The sequence below is a fragment of the Sceloporus occidentalis genome, unplaced genomic scaffold (genome assembly GCF_023333645.1).
Source record: "Sceloporus occidentalis isolate IW3139 unplaced genomic scaffold, rSceOcc1.0.p SCAF_24, whole genome shotgun sequence".
Lineage (NCBI taxonomy): Eukaryota > Metazoa > Chordata > Lepidosauria > Squamata > Phrynosomatidae > Sceloporus > Sceloporus occidentalis.
This window is the reverse complement of record NW_028317004.1, coordinates 4,153,776-4,170,867: the sequence shown is the minus strand read 5'-3', so window position 1 is coordinate 4,170,867 and position 17,092 is coordinate 4,153,776. Positions and strand designations below refer to the sequence as shown.

The following is a 17,092-nucleotide window of genomic DNA, read 5'->3' as shown; positions in this document are numbered from 1 at the left end:
ATATATATATATATATATATATATATATATATATATATATATATATACATACACGCTTTCACACAAGGTTAAGGTAAAGCTCTATTTAGGGAGCATTTTTTCAGTTAGAGTAGGCTATAGGGGCATGGGTGAATACCATTGTTATGGAACCAGAATAAATATATATATCAGCAAGAAACGCTTATGGCTTAGAATGAATATAAGCTGGCTCTGACCAGTATAAAGGGTCAAACCTCACACATAGGTGACATCATAGGGTTTAAATTGATTTCTAACACCAACCAACTCTAAAAGGAATGGGGGACCAGGATAAAGGTTGGATAAGTACCACAACCCCATAAATTATTATATTTAAACCCACCAAATAGGTCAATTATAACTCTCATTTTGTCCTTGCCTGCCAACTCAGCAACACCTGATATATATTGAATTAAGGGTACTGCATAGCATACATCTAAAGAATAAAAACTATGTCAAGTACAAAATATAAGAAATTACTTTTTAAGATTTGTCACATACTGTATATACATACTATATTATTGGTTACATTGAACTAATAGGTTGTAAAACATTCTTTATTTCTGTTACCAAGAGGGATGTTTTCAGGGATTGTATTTCACATATTCTATGTTTATGACTTCTAAAGTGAGAGTTCTAAGCATGGATCTCATGAATTCTAAGAGCAGATGACTTCAAAAGAAGCAGGTAAAACATTATAAATGACTCTTAAGATCATTACATTGCTGATTTTTTGTCCAGTTACCCACTAATTGCTTTTAGGCACTGAGTATAAAGCATTTTGATAGTAAGTGAGTGTTGCTGGAACACACATAATATCCACACCTATTAAATATAATATGTAGGTAGAATTCTGACAGTGTAGACAGAAACACCAGGACTTAATGCTGACATATTGAACATGTTCTTCATCTCTAACATTTAGAAGATATGGATACTTACAGTAATGACAAGTAGCTCCCATATACCCTGTATCTGAACAATTGCAGTAAAAGTCATTCCATGTTTGCGAGCATTCCCCTCCATGCTCGCAGTAGTTTGGGAAACATCTGAAAAGAAATGGATTTCTTTAATAATCTTGCATAGTTTTTTTCTTATAACTCTACTGATAACTTTTTATTGCCATGCACGATGCACCTACATACATCAATATAATAGAATATAGATCTATAAGTTATTGTGTGAAGGGATATGGTATAATTCTTCAAATCACATCTGTTATTTTTCTCAACTGCAGTACTTAATAGGTTTGTTCACCAATTCAAATTAATCAATCCATATGTATAAGAAACCCACCCAGTGATTATACCACAAGACCATGTATCTTAACTAGCTGTTTACATGATTGTTAAATTGTTGATTGTTGTTGAATAGTTCAGACAGACTTTGTAATGGTAGCCTGAGAAAGGAAGAGAACTTAAGGACAGGAAATAATTGAATCTCCTTAGTTTTGTCACATATTGCTACAGATCTCAGCTCCCAAAGGGAAACTTTAACTATTATTACCACTATTTAAAATATGCCAGCCATGCCATGATGATAAAAAGGGTGGTTCACAGTTACTAAATAGCATAGCTAATGTTTCTTCTTAGCTTTTATGTTCTCAGAATGTCTCATTACAATATATTCATTTGGTTCAGGTGTTTTTGTTCTGAAAATCATCAAGATAGTTTTCTATGTTTTTTTGAGGGTATCATGCTATGAAATCATCAAAATGGTTGTTGTAATTTAAAAAAACTGTAGTTTTATTTTATAGATATGGTATTTTTGTTTACAGTAACTATAAACAAGGTACATACATATTAGGGTTTAATTACTTGATGATCACTGTAATAAAATGTTTTCACAATAAGCCTTTAAATAAAGGTTGCTGTCTTCACATGTAGCTTCTCTGAATGATCTGTTAGCAGAAAAGCTATAAGCTATCAAAAACATAAGTGACATAAGAAAAAGCTATTTGCATTTACTGTACACCACTGGGTGATTTCTGTACTATTCTTTCTATCTTTCTTGTTGGTCAATATTATTTCCATTAAAAAAAGAAGAACAGTAATACTAAGGTTTGTAATGGCAGTTTATTTTATGTACGGATGGGTGAAAACTTATTTTTGCTTTGCAGTTGTGATGCAAACTACACTAGAAAGGAGATGTTTTTTGATTACCTCTAATATAGCACCAATCTTTAATACTTACTTTGTAGATTAAGATTTGGAAAACATTGAGTAATTTCTTTCCCCATTTGCTTTTACATGGTTGCTCTGATGTAATTCAACATCAAGTGAAACCTCACTAGCAAGATAATTCAGTTGGAAAATGCATCTTTTTTGCATGCTTCACTTATTTAGCATTTTCAAAAGGTCATGGCATCTGATAAGGTTAGGCAAAAATTTACTTAGTATAAACATATTTAATTGGGTAATTATTTTGATATGATTTGGCTGATTATTTCTTTCAAAAATTTAGTCCACCTGAAGACAGGTGTGTAAATGTTGTAATTATGTGCAACATAGCAAAGGATGGAGCTCTGCAAAATTAAAATGAATGCATTATATATTATTCATAAAATGAAATTACAAAAGTGAAGTGAAAATGAACAGCCTTAAAATAGACAATAAAATAAACATATGTTAAGATGTGCTGAAAAATCTTATAATCTACAACAAATAATCATAAAAAAATAATTCTGATATATATGTAAAATAATTAAACTGAAAATAGTATCCTAAATTCTGCTTTTGAAAGTAAATTACAGGAGACACAAATCTTAAAGATGAAAAAACGTATATAACAACTGGATCTATTAACTAAAGGGAGAGTTCACAGGAAAGTTTATTTTAAAGTAGGAAAAATGTTAGAACAAGTATCTACTAGAGGATCGATGGCTTAGATGCAATGTAAGGAAGTTTTTACTATTAGTGCAACAGCCTAACCAATGTCTGATTAAGGTCTAGGTCTTTACATCAGGAAAAAGAAGCCGTCAAATCTGATATCTATATGTTTACAAAGGAGTTGTTACATTATGAAATACCAACCTCAGTGAGCTTCTACTGTAGGAAGAGCTTGGTTGGCCCTAAATAATGTACAATGGAATCAACCCTCGCCAGAGGCGTATCTACTCAAAATAGCGCCTATGGCAAGCACTGAAATTGCACCCCTGTCCAAATAAAAACCCATTTACTAGCCCCTGCTGCATATATATATATATATATATATATATATATATATATATATATATATATATTAGTCCCTGCTGCCGATAGCGGGTATAGATCAACACGCAAACCCAGATCAATTGAAATTCACTTGTGATCTCAGCACTGAAGGTATATATCAAATAAACAGAATCAGACATGTATTTGCAGGTATACAATAATAATATATGAAACGTAGCATCGCAGGTATAGATCAACTGAATAAGACATATTAACCCTGTATTTGCAGGTACACATAAATAATGTATGGAAACATAGCATAGCAGATATGGATCTACAGCATAACACAAAAACCCAGCTTTGCAGGTAAAGATCAATTGGAATTCACATAAAAACACGGCATTAAAGGTATATTTAAAACCCCCTAAATTACAGGCATAGATCACAGGTTGCACCGCAAAGCCAGCCCTGGCGTCCACACTGCCGACATAGAACCTGGCCAGCACCCAGATTACACACATAAGATTTGCCATCTTTGTCCCCAAATAGCCCACCACAAGTCAACTTTGTCCCCAAACAGTCCGGCCAGTGCCATCTTTGTCCCATATACACCCTGCCTGTGCCATCTCGGTCCCCAAGGCTCAAACCTCCTGCTAGTGCCATCTTTGCCCTTCCACAATTATACATCTATGATACACAAACACTTTTACAGTCACTCACTAATTCACACTTTAATTCAGAGAACTCATCCACACATTAACTCATGCTCTCCCTCATTCAGACAATTCATCCACACATTAACTCATGCTCTCCCTCATTCAGACAATACATTCACATATTAACTCATGCTCGCCCTCATTCAGACAACTCATCCACACATTAACTCATGCTCTCTCTCATTCACTCAATGCATCCACACATTAATGCACACTCTTTACTTATATCTACCCCCCTCCCTCATCACTTTTTAACCCCCTCCCTCATCACTTTTTAACCCCCTCCCTCCCTCCCCACTTTTTAACCCCCTCCCTCCCTCCCCACTTTTTAACCCCCTCCCTCCCTCACCACTTTTTACCCCCCTCCCTCCCTTACCACTTTTTACCCCCCTCCCTCCCTCCCTTACCACTTTTTGCCCCCCTCCCTCCCTCCCTTACCACTTTTTGCCCCCCTCCCTCCCTCCCTTACCACTTTTTAACCCCCCTCCCTCCCTTACCACTTTTTAACCCCCCTCCCTCCCTCCCTCCCTCACCACTTTTTAACCCCCCTCCCTCACCACTTTTTAACCCCCCTCCCTCCCTCACCACTTTTTAACCCCCCTCCCTTATCACTTTTTAACCCCCTCCCTCCCTCCCTCCCTCACCACTTTTTAACCCCCCTCCCTCCCTCCCTCACTCACCACTTTTTAACCCCCCTCCCTCCCTCACTCACCACTTTTTAACCCCCCTCCCTCCCTCACTCACCACTTTTTAACCCCCCTCCCTCACTCACCACTTTTTAACCCCCCTCCCTCACTCACTCACTCACTCACCACTTTTTAACCCCCCTCCCTTATCACTTTTTAACCCCCCCTCTCACCTTGAAGTCCAGCGACGGGAGCACGATGTTGCTGTCTTCCTGCACCGCTCGCTGGTGCCCGCTGCTTCACTGCTGAGCGCCGTAATATGACGTCATATTTCGGCGCCCAGCAGTGAAGCAGCGGGCACCAGCGAGCGGCTTTTAAACACTGATGCGGAGGAGATAGAGGGGCGCCTAGCAACCGCTCGGCGCCCCTCTATCTCCTCCGCATCAGTGTTTAAAAGCCGCTCGCTGGTGCCGGCATTTCATGCAGAGCGCCGCAATATGCCGGCATATTGCGGCGCTCTGCATGAAATGCCGGCACCGGGATGGGGGTAGAGGGCTCGTGGAGGAGAATGAGGGGCGCCGAGCGGTTGCTAGGCGCCCCTCTCTCTCCTCCGCATCAAAAAATAAATAAAAAAATGCCGGTGAGCGGCTTTTAAAAGCCGCTCACCGGCGCCCCCCTTGGGATGGCGCCCATGGCACGTGCCATGGCTGCCATACCCTATATACGCCTCTGACCCTCGCCCAATAAATTATACATTTTTCAGAGCCAGTGTTGGCTTTTTATAATGAATAACAAAGTCAATTAACTAAAACCACAACTCCTCTGCAAACTCTCTGGTGATAAGACTCCAAAATGTGCCTGTCAAAAAGTAAAACCATTTCCAAGTTTCTAGTTTTGCCTTCAGTGTCTATGGCAACAAAGTGAACCATGAAGAAAATTAAAACAGTATTAATAAAAAATGGCCTTTATACGAAAAATGTTTTAGACATTTCAGTTAGGCAAAAAAAAAAAATCCCTTAATCCACATGGTGAAATGATATAGTGACCTTTATAGCGATAGCTGTGAAAAAGAAATACTGCACCAGTAGAAAACACTCGCCTGCTAGACAATATGAGATTTTATTAAGTTGCCTAATTGGATTTTTTGTTTTTTTATCATACACTTTTCTCTACCTATAATGGACAGATAGTTCTCATTTTTATCTGATTTGTATTATTTTTAGCCCCGAGAAGTTTATGATATTTTTAATGGACAAATCTTTACAGAGTAACTTAAAGAGTCACAAAAGCGTTCAACACCTCAGAGGACTTGAAGCTTCTTTCATTTTACCTTTTATTTTTTGTACTTGATCCACTAAAAGCTTCAAAACCTTGTTGGACTATTTTCTTTGGGGCCAATACACAATATCCAAGCTTTAAAAATGCTTTAAAAATGCAGAACAAGTATACAAAGGGCAACACAACTATTTATTCTATGAATGTCTCAAACTTTTATTTTGCAAGCCTTTGTCCAGCCTCATGTGCTACTGACCCCTACATATTAGTATTTTTTTAAAAACCTACTCACTTCAAGTGATATTTATGTTTCACACTGCAACACTTTTATCTTTCCATATTTTTGGGAAAAACACATGATTTATAAATTATAAAAATAAAATAAAACTTTGTACTCTGTGTACTAGGTGATGATTTGTGAAACTAAATATTGTATAATTCACTTAAAATGGTACATCTATTTTATTGGACCTTTACAATACAATTAAGAAGAGATTTCAAGGACAATCTTTTTTTTCCTAAGGGCTGAACTAAGTTAAAACAGATTTGTGTAAGTTGAAAAGTTGTTTTAGTGATCTAATAAAAGTCAAGAGAGATTTAGTGTAAACATACAATGAAGAGAAAAAGCAATTTTCAACTCACTTTAAGGTCATAAGGATATTATGGATGTGTTGTGCTAGAATACGGTATATAAAAGCATAAAAAGGACTACAAAGGCTAAAGTTACAAAAGAGACAGTGAGATTCACAACAGTTCACTATATCACGAAGCAAAACTGGGACACTGACTGAAACAATGCATGCATTTGTGTGTCTTCCAAGGAAAGCTTTTTGTGATTAATCAATGGAATTGGGTATTTATTGTTTGAATTATGTTTTAAACATTTTGTTATATTTTATTTTTTTAAATTTAGATTTGTTTGTAAATTAGCACTTCTTTTTCGGTCACTTTGTTTTTGTTAGTTGTTAGGCTCTGTAGTAAAACATAAGGCTATTTCTGTTCTTCAAGTTCTTTTATAGCCTGTTGTGAAAATATATCACAAAATAGGAAATGGTTTTAACATTTTTAAAGTAAAGACTTGTTTTTATTTACTTCTGACAATAAGCTATTTCAATATTTTATATCAAAATGAAAGGTCACACACACAAAGGCTAATTTGGGTCTATGTATTGAAATGTCGAATGGTCTGATGAGTTAAGCATTAACCCAACTAACCAGACTCCACCTGTCCTTGTATTGTACCACTCACAAAACAGACTGCATATTCATTATACGATCAGTTGTTAAATTTTGTGAGTTGCAGGTGAGGTAATTCGTATTGGATGAGAAATGTAATGTCCTTTATGAAAACTGCAAAATGTACTAAACAAATATACATTATATTTAACTCTAGTAGCAGGTTAAAAATGTTTTTAAGATATATTCTTTTTTAAATCTGTTCTAGTTTTTACATACTGTAATGTTTTCAGGCAGATGCATTTTGCCATTTGTATGTGTTCTAGCTTTTCTGTCTTGGCCAAATTTACTACACTAACACCCTGAATCCTCTTCACACCACCTGTGGTAAACAATGCAATGGCTTTTTTGTTAATCAACCAGCCGGACACTAATGAAAGTCAATGGAGGAACAGATGGCATTAGTATAGCCAAAAAGAATCAGCTCAGTGGTGTAGTAGGAAAACTCACCAAAAACATCTAATGACTGACATTAAGGGCAGCCTACAGGTCCCGCAGAGAAAGTTGATTGGAAGAAAATGGGATAAAAGTGTTTTTTTTTGTCAATACTAACCTACATCACTGTGTGTGTGTTATGATCGAGGGAAAACTATTTTTTTCCCAGAAGACTTTCTCTAAAATAACACTTTATTATAGACAGATACTGGTCACAATGTTTCCAACATGATTTGACAAAAAAACAACAAATAAAGAAAAGGCTTTACATCTGTACTGACACATTGATATGTTACACATGGTGGTTTCCGTAATAAAATATTTTTTAAAAATATTATTATTATTATTATTATTATTATAAGGAAATAAGACTAAATTAAGATAAAATCATGTTGGAGGAGTTTCTTACCTGTCCATGATTCCACATACGTCAATTTGAAGATCACTGAAATTTCCAAGCACTCCTTGCTGTACTAAAATAAGATCTACCATGTTTCCACCTATAGAAATTAACTTCATACATCCAAGAAAGCCTCTTATAGGATTCATACCCCAATAATGAGTATTGTTATCAGGACAACCTGAAAAATAAAAAAAATATGACTATGATTATATATATATATATATATATATATATATATCAATTATTACTAATGTTATGCAAGCATAGCATAGAGATAACCTAGAGAAAAATATCCTCTGTCACTTTCTGCCTCATTTTGACTAGACTTGTGAATTCAGAATTTTAACAAAATTTGCCAGTTTCGTTAATTTATACGAATGTCCACAAATAAGGAGCAGAGAGCTACGAATTGTTGTTTGAAATTTGTTTTTTTCCACTCTCTCTCACTCTCTTACTCATGCTTTCTCACATTCCCTCTCACACTGTCTCTCTTAAATTTTCTCCTAATATTCTCCCCCAACTGCTTATGTGTACCTGTCTCCTTTTCCCCTGTTCCACTTCTTGTCTTCTGTCATGTTTCTTCCGTCTACTTCCTTGGTTCACTTTTCCCCACTATCCACTCCGTTAACCTGGCTTCCTGAAGTGCTTCCTTTGAGCACACCACAGGGACAACTTTGCCCCCTCCCCTCAATTGGTGGAATGACGCAGATACTGTCCCTTATGTGTCATAACTCTGCCCAATCGAGGAAGAGTGTGTATGCGGAGGCTCTGCCCTTTTGCGGAAGCATTCCAGGAGGCTTGGATAATGCAGTGGATATCGTTGAGAAGAGGACCAAGAAACTAAATAGAAGAAGTGAAGAACAAGAAGAGGCAAACAAGTGGTACTGTGTAAAAGGAGAAGAGGACATGGAAGCATTTGGTGGATAAGGTAAGAAGACATTCAGAGAGAGCATGAGAGTGTGAGAGAGAGTGAAAGAGAGTGAATGCGTTTGCTTTCCAAATGCATAGAGCCCCCAAATTTAGTCCGAACTGAAAGGACAGGAAATTAAATTTGTTGTTTGAAAGGAAAACAAAAAATGTGTCAGAATCATTTTTGGTTCATGTGTCCAAGTATACTAGGGGATAGTTTTAATGTGTACAGATACAAAAAAGGTATACACTAACATATATATAATAGAAACATATATGCTATTCATAGACAATGACTGCAAAAAATAAATAGCTGGAACAATTAGTCTGCCCTGTTTAATTCACCTTTTACTTATTGCTTTAGCTTTACACCTGTACAACTTCCACTATATATCTGAAAAGTTATACTTTCTGACATTGCCTCTTAGTCTTCAACCTTTTAACTTTAAATCACGACTTTCATTTCTGTCACTTCTTCCTTTAGGGTGTGATTTAACCTCTTAAATATACCAAAAAACCCAGGTATAATACTTGCCTGTGTATAATATGCAGGTGTAACTTTACACTCAATTTTGTAGAAAAAAAATGTATTTGTATATATTATGCACCTACCAGATCAGGTCACTGGCAGATCAGTGACCTAATCATTGATCAGGTTAAAATAAATATAATTTTTTTTTTGAAAATATAATTAAAAATGTGACTTAAAATGTGACCAGATAGTAATCAGTTATGTAATAAAAATGTAAAAAAATAAAATGGTTATTTGTATTAATAATGTTTTTACAGGAGCGCAACATTTTTTGTGACTTGGTCCCCACAAGCCTATGCACATAAAATGCAGCTTTTGCATAATTGAGGCATTGCAAGGGTTAACATTGCATGATTGTTTATATGGAGCGATCGAGCAGTAGGAGAAGGTCTGGGCTGGTCCTCAAACTAGTGTGGGGGGCCAAAGATACACTGGCTTCATCGCTAAAGCTGCTGACATGATACATAATTTGATCCTTACCTCCAAAATAGTAATTCTCAACAGATGATACCTGAAATGGCAAGGTTGCTTGCATTGTTAAGGATTCGTCATTGTCCATGGTTACGCTCACGTGATTTCTTTTTACTACTAAAGAAACTGCATGCCACTGGCCATTATTTACTTTAAAACCTATAATAAATCAGAAAATAGAAACGTTGAAGTATGTTTTAAATGTTTCTTTTTTATTTTGCCAATTGTTAATCATTTGATGCATGGGCATTTCTTTCACCTAGACTTGTGTAGTCAGATTCATACAACTTTTAATATTTGCTAATTTCATTAAATTGCACAAATGCCCAAAAATGAGGAGGGATCCCAACAAAAGAAAATGTTTGCATTCAATTGTTTTTTTTTAATCTCTCACTCTCTAACGTTCTCTCTGTCTAAGTGTAAAATATATTGCACTAATGCACAATACCTTAATTTCTTAAAGTGTTAATCCAGATGACAATGCAGAATTAAGAAAACCTTGAAGCCCAGCTAAAATAGAAAATAAGGGGTACACCAATGTTGTTCTCAGTTTGTGCATGCATGACTATTCTCGGTTGCATGCCTAAGCACACTAATGATATGCTTGGTTTTCTCCAAATGTGGCGCTGTGCATCATGGGCAAACATCTATGCTTGTTCTGGAAGTCTTGTGGTTTGTTCAGATGCAACTTTGCAAACCTAAGACATGCTGCCATGTTCTTTTTAGAGAGAAGAGACTTTCTCCTGCCAACCCTTCCAAACTTTTCTGATTTTACTGCCTTGAACCTTTACATATACCGTGATAACTGAGGCCTGTAGATTCTGGGAAGTAACTCTTTTTTTACAACTTCTCTGAGCTTGGGGTTAATTTTCTTGGACATGCACTCCAGGGAAGATTGGCAACTGTCTTCAGCGCTGTGGAATCTGCCAGCGCTTTATAAATAAATGTAATGTAATGTCTTGAATGTTTTCCACTTTTGAATTATCTTTTTCGCTGTGGAATGGTGGACATTAACATTTTTCTAAAATGGCCTTATGACCCTTCCCAGATTGATGGGCAGCAACCATTACTTCTCTAAGATCATTGCTGATGTCCTTCCTCTTTGACATTGTGTTAACACACACTGGTTCCAGACTAGCAAACTGCTAAAACTTTGGCTTTTATAAAGGTGGTCACATCTGCTGATGATCAATTAATCACACACATTTGATTAGCAGCACCTGTCTGCTACTTAGCATCTTAATTCCTATGGAAACAATAGGTGTACTTGGTTTTTCACATATGGCTTCTCCATTTTGGCTTTATTTTTGGTATTTTGTATTTACCTAATTTTTAGACCTGCTCAGGAACAGAGGATTGTTATTATATCCAGATATGTAAAACCATAGAATTCAAATGACTGAATATAGAGTAACCTTATATTGTATTGTATTGCTGTAATTACAAATGCTCTTCAGCATCTTAAAAACAGGAGAAATCTCAATTTATTTTTCTTGGCAATATATATTTTATTAAACAAATAAATTTAAAAAAAAGTTTTTTTCTCTATGTTTCGTATTAAGAAAATTAAGTTAATGTATGCATACATTCTAAAACCTTAAGAAAGTAATTCTAATATATTTTACATGATACATTCCCTTTACCAATAAATGAAAACAACATGGACATACCTGAAATAATATCCAAGTACATTTTACCATGTTTGAACAGGCTAATTTTAAGTTTTCCATCAACAATATGCAATACAAAATGGTGTGACAATGTTCCAAGTTTTGTAGAAAAGAGAGATCCTTCTTTGTTCCATGTACGGAAATGAAAACTAACACTTAATTCATTTTGTTGTGATATGTCAGGTAAAATTAAACAACTATTTGAATTTGCAAATGTAACGGGCACAACTTGTGGTTCCAGGCATGTAAAGGAGACATTTCCCTAAACAAAAAACAAATAAGAAGGCGTTAGAATGATTACCAAATTGTATGCATTAATTTATTGTTGAATGTACAATACAAAGTTATTTGTCCTTGAAACATGTATCCCTGTATGTATATATTAAATAACCATGCACACAACTCTCAAAAGCACTTCACCTGGGTGTACCTGCCTAAATAGGTACTGCACACCAATGATTTCTTCAAGAAATATCGATAAACCTCCACAGATGAGCTTAAAACATTGTTATTATATACCACTAATATGTTAGTCTAAATATAGTAGTTCTTCAAAAAATATTCAGTGTGCTCTCCTCTTTGTTTTATGTAATCTTTTGGAAGATTCACGACACACACAGAGAGGTCAGGGATGAAGAAATAGTATTCTGAAGAGTTTGTGGAATAAATCAACATGATTTATTGGGTCAGCATTATGGAAAGATATATTGACCTTTCTTGGGAATGATCTTCCTGCCAACAAGCAGAATTTATGCAGAATATTATCTTTCCAGAGACATTCAGTAACAATGACCTATAGCTGTAAGATCCCTTTCAGTATGGGCAAAGAATGTTAACATTAGACACTGGCCCTTATCTACATTTTAAATCTGCATTTAGAGTTTTGAAGCATGCTGTTTTAACAAAAATGTTTTTTGTTCATACCGCTGCAGAATATTTTTTATGCATCTTAATAATCTCATTATTTGCATACCTACAAGGTAGGAGGAGATAATGGCATTGGGTCTTTAATTTGTTGTCCAACTGTTCTATTTTACTTGCCTTAATCCCTAGGTTAAGAATTGAATAATATAGACAAACCAAAAATAAGTCAAAATAAACTTACTCAGCGATTGGATGTTATAAACCTACTTTTATCATTTAAAAGGTGAAAAGCTACAATTATATCACAGATCTCCCCAACTGGCACATGCAACCCACTGTGCAAGAGTGGGATAGCTACCAGGTACCTGGACTGGTGGGTGGTATGGTAATATGCAAACCTGTACCATATATAAGCTGCACCAAATGAATATGTATCCATTTAATTAAAATATGCAAGCAATCTTACCACAATGTTGATTTGGGGTTTATATCTCTTTGCCAAATCAATAATGTTCACACCATTATAGTAAAGATTTTCAAAACATCCATGGAAATTATTTTGCAGTAATGTTGTTGCTTTTCCTTGAGATGGGATCCCTCCAAAGCTAAGCTTAGAAAAAAAGAGAAATCAATATAATCATTAAGTAATTTTCTATACTGTATAGCAGGATGTTACAATTAAGTTTCTAATTGTGCATGTAATTACTGTAATAAGACTTTGTGTTTCATAAGTCAATTCATATTTTTTAAAATAAAACTAAAAATCTATACATTTGAAGATAGATATAAAGCTATAGCATACCATGCTGTCATTGACACACATACATCAATATATGGTGTTCCATTGAATTATAACTGAATATGTTGTAAGCAACACATTCAGTATTGCATTATTCAGCATTTAGATCCAGATCTCTAGGGCTGTATATATACCAGTTTCACTGGCTTCATTACAAGAAACATTTAAAACTATACTGATTACTGATGAGTAGCAACACATCATCCATATACTATAATAATACAAATTTTCTTTAAGCTAAACAGGTTTAAGATTATAAGACGACCCTGATTATAAGACGACCCCCCAAAATCTAAATATTAATTTAGGAAAAAAACAAAAAGCCTGAATATAAGACTACCCTATAGGAAAAAAGTTTTACAAGTAAATATTAATTCATGTAAACAATTTTTTCATATTTAATAAAAGCTATGAATATATATTTGTTTATTTCCTTTTATTTGCCAACCTGCCCCCCCAGTTATGCACATCTGACCCCAGAAATGCCTTATATCCCCTATTTGCCACTCTGCCCCATGATGTGCCTTTTAACCCTCTATATGCCACTCTGCCTCCAGAAATGTCTTATACCCTACTATATGCCACTCTGCCCCATGATATGCCTTTTAACCCCCTATATGCCAGAGTGGCATATAGGGGGTTAAAAGGCATATCATGGGGCAGAGTGGCATATAGGGGGTTAAAAGGCATTTCTGGAGATATATATATATATATATATAAACTGCTAACAGCAATCACACTCCTATCAAGCCAAGGCAGCTAGTACATGCTGGAACCTGGGGATGATGGGAGTGTGAGTACAGCCTCCCTATGCCATGCTACCACCACCCCCCCTTTACACATCCATGCTATCACACACACTCATTCACAAACATTTAAATACTCATTCATTCCATTAATCACGCATACTTCACACATTAATCACAAAAACCCTCCCCCACCCCCTTACCTAAACTGCAGATCTCTCACTCTAAGACTTCTGCAGGGGCCCGGCTGTGCGAGCATTTTCTATGGCCCCGCCCCCAGAGGAAGGAGGGGGGAGGCGGAATTATGTGACACTCTGCTAGCTTCCTGTTCTCCTGCTGCTAGAAGAGACACTGCTCGCGACCAAAGCACCGGTAAGCAGCCTGGCCCCAGCGGACATTTTTTTTGAGGTCTGATTAGAAGACGACCTCAATTATAAGACGAGGGGTATTTTTCAGAGCATTTGCCCTGAAAAAAACCTCGTCTTATAATCGAGCAAATTATTATATGTTTTATTTTCCTAAAAGCCTTAAATATGTAGTATTAGGTTGTATACCTCAGGAACATGTAATGAAGGCTCTCTGAGTTGCTGGGGTAGGGTGTATCTGGAGTGATGTCAATGAAAATGTATAGCCCCAAAATATATATATAAAAGTTATATTGTTGGTTAGAAGTATCATATTTTATATGATCATAACATTTTGCTAATTTGTAATATTTGCTTAATATAAAAAGTCTGAAAACACGGGATCACAGGGATCTGATTTATAAGGCAGGTAGGTTGAACGATTGACCTTAAGTAATGTCATTACATTTGTGCAAGTAACTGTTGAATATTAGGAAATGTTTACCTAATATGGTGCTGCAGGTGAGAAAAAAGCTATTAATTTTAGGTAAAGATAAAGACCTTTGTCAGGAAACAAATTGTTCATAATGATACAATACTCACATAAAAGGAATTCTGAGAAAGGTTGGAGCAGACTGAGTTTCTTATTTCACAACCCAAACCATGTAACTGTGTAGCAATCTTAAATTTATTGGTCAAGTTCAAAATAAAAGAGAATCATACTCTTTAAGTCCAGGCATAAATGCATCTCCGACATTATAAAAAAAATAAATGTACACTTTACATGCTTCAAATACATAGAATATTGGCAGAATGTATACTGAAAGCAGCCACAGCACAAAATTCTGACCATCCTGTTATAATGATGGATGGAAATCATTTGACCATAATGTATATGAGTATTATAACACCTTTATTGGGCAGACTAGATGGGCCCAGTGGTTCTTACTGTATCTGCCGACACATTCTATGTTTCTTTACACGTGTTCTTTCTTTTGTTTCTAGTGCGATGATGTGCTGACTTTACACTAAGCAGTTGTTTTAGACAGTAAGCACTGAGGGATTTGTCAGCGGAAAATATGTTATCAGAAGTGGCAAAAAATAAGCTTAAATTACAACATTTCCAGTAGTTCATACAGAGATGCATGTGAAGGCTATGCCTTGAGCAGTATTATTGACTTGTTAAACCATATATTGTAGATAGCGGCAGACAAAACATAAAATAGTTCATATAAACAATGGATACCAGGCAAAAATGATTGTAATATATTTCTTGTTTAAAAACAATCTTGTCATTTAAACTCTTTTTTCATTTTTTTTTTAACCTCTACATAACTTTAAACTCTAACTGTATATACCAACTAGCACACACAGACACTCACAGTAACCCAAACAGGCACTCATACTAACACACATGCAGAGACACTCACAATAACACACCTAGACACACATAAACACACTAACATACTTACACACACATACCCATACACATGTACACACATACAGTAACATACCCAGACATACACATGCACACACACACTAACATACCCAGACACACACAAATACATACTTACAGACCCAGACATACACAGTCACACACCTACAAACCCAGATACACAGTCACATACACACTTTACTCTCTGGTGAAGACAGATCATAGTAAGAAGGACAAAGAGAAGCAGAGGTACAGGTTAATAAATTGGCTCCAGGCATTTGCTATACCAGCAAACCTCTTTCGTGATAAAGACTCAGAACAAAGTTTGTAGCTCTTAGATATATAGATAGCATTGGAGAGGCACAAATAGTATATGGTGGGCTGACCTGGCTGTGACAAACAGTATCAGCAAAAGAAGGCAGCACACTCGTCAATCCCCTGGGACCACAAGCATATTGCCTGCTCCCAGGCAGTTCTTTTCAGGGAATGCTAGCGGTGCAAGTGGCACGCCGCCGGCAGGGCAAAAGAAGGGCTAGTGCTGGCAATATAACAAGGGGCATTGCAAATAGGGGTCCAGTTTTAGATTTTAACACAAGTGCTCAGGTTGTTCAGGAACCCAGCATCTGTCAAAATATTTTCTTCTTCTGAATCCTATTTAAGCCACAGAAATGCATTATTCTGTTTTCTGGCTCTCACACCCTTGTGTATTGCCTCAGCCAGCTCCACATTGTATATTTATCCCACCACCCAGCCCCCTTTAGTATTGATTTATGTGATGCCCCCAGACAGCCCCACATTCTGTATTTATACCACCCAGCCAGCCCCCCCTGTGCCTTGCTCAGGTAAGCAGCAGGTCCCTGCAGAAGTGATTGTGGGGGTATATATATATGTAAGGATGGATGTGTACTTGTGTGTGTGAGAACATGGATGTGTACTTTTCACCCTTCCCCCACTCTTGCTTCTCACACTCAGCCACACCTCAGCTGAAGAAATTTTCTCCTAATTACTTCTCTGGTTTCCTGCTGATAAACAAGCCCCTCCCTGCTAGAGTCTGGCTATTTAAACAGCAACACCTCAATCTCTCATTGCCCCTGTGTTGGTCTCAGACTCTCCAAGTGCATTCTCCATTGTTCCTGCAGTTTCCTGTGTATGACTCCTGGCTTGGCTGATTTCCTCTCCAGTTCCTGAATCCTGCTTACATCCCTGACTCAGTTTGACCTCTGGTATCCTGAACTAGGCTTGTTTGACTTCCTGATTTGGCTCTCAACCCCTGGCTTGGACTTTTGACTGGATTATATCGACTTTATTTTATTCCACTTATTTTTTATTGTTTGTATATAAATAAAGGTGATTGCACTGCATTTCTGTTTCCATCTGGTTTTGTGGTTCCTGACAGTGTGTGGGCATGGATGTGTAATTGTGTGTATATGTGAGCATGGATGTGTTCTTCTGTGTGTGTGA

The 17,092-nt window shown here is 36.4% G+C and overlaps 1 protein-coding gene across 1 annotated transcript in view; it reads right to left on the bottom strand.

Moving 5' to 3' along the window:
- Positions 1-17,092, bottom strand: part of LOC149300530 (contactin-associated protein-like 4) — a 144,203-nt gene that overhangs the window by 62,402 nt on the left and 64,709 nt on the right. The window contains exons 8-12 of the mRNA XM_089485026.1: positions 12,774-12,917; positions 11,444-11,705; positions 9,783-9,932; positions 7,868-8,039; positions 961-1,067 (exon numbers count right to left, since the gene is read on the bottom strand). Of these exons, the coding sequence (XP_089341152.1) occupies positions 961-1,067; positions 7,868-8,039; positions 9,783-9,932; positions 11,444-11,705; positions 12,774-12,917 (835 nt within the window). The remainder of the gene's footprint in view (positions 1-960; positions 1,068-7,867; positions 8,040-9,782; positions 9,933-11,443; positions 11,706-12,773; positions 12,918-17,092) is intronic.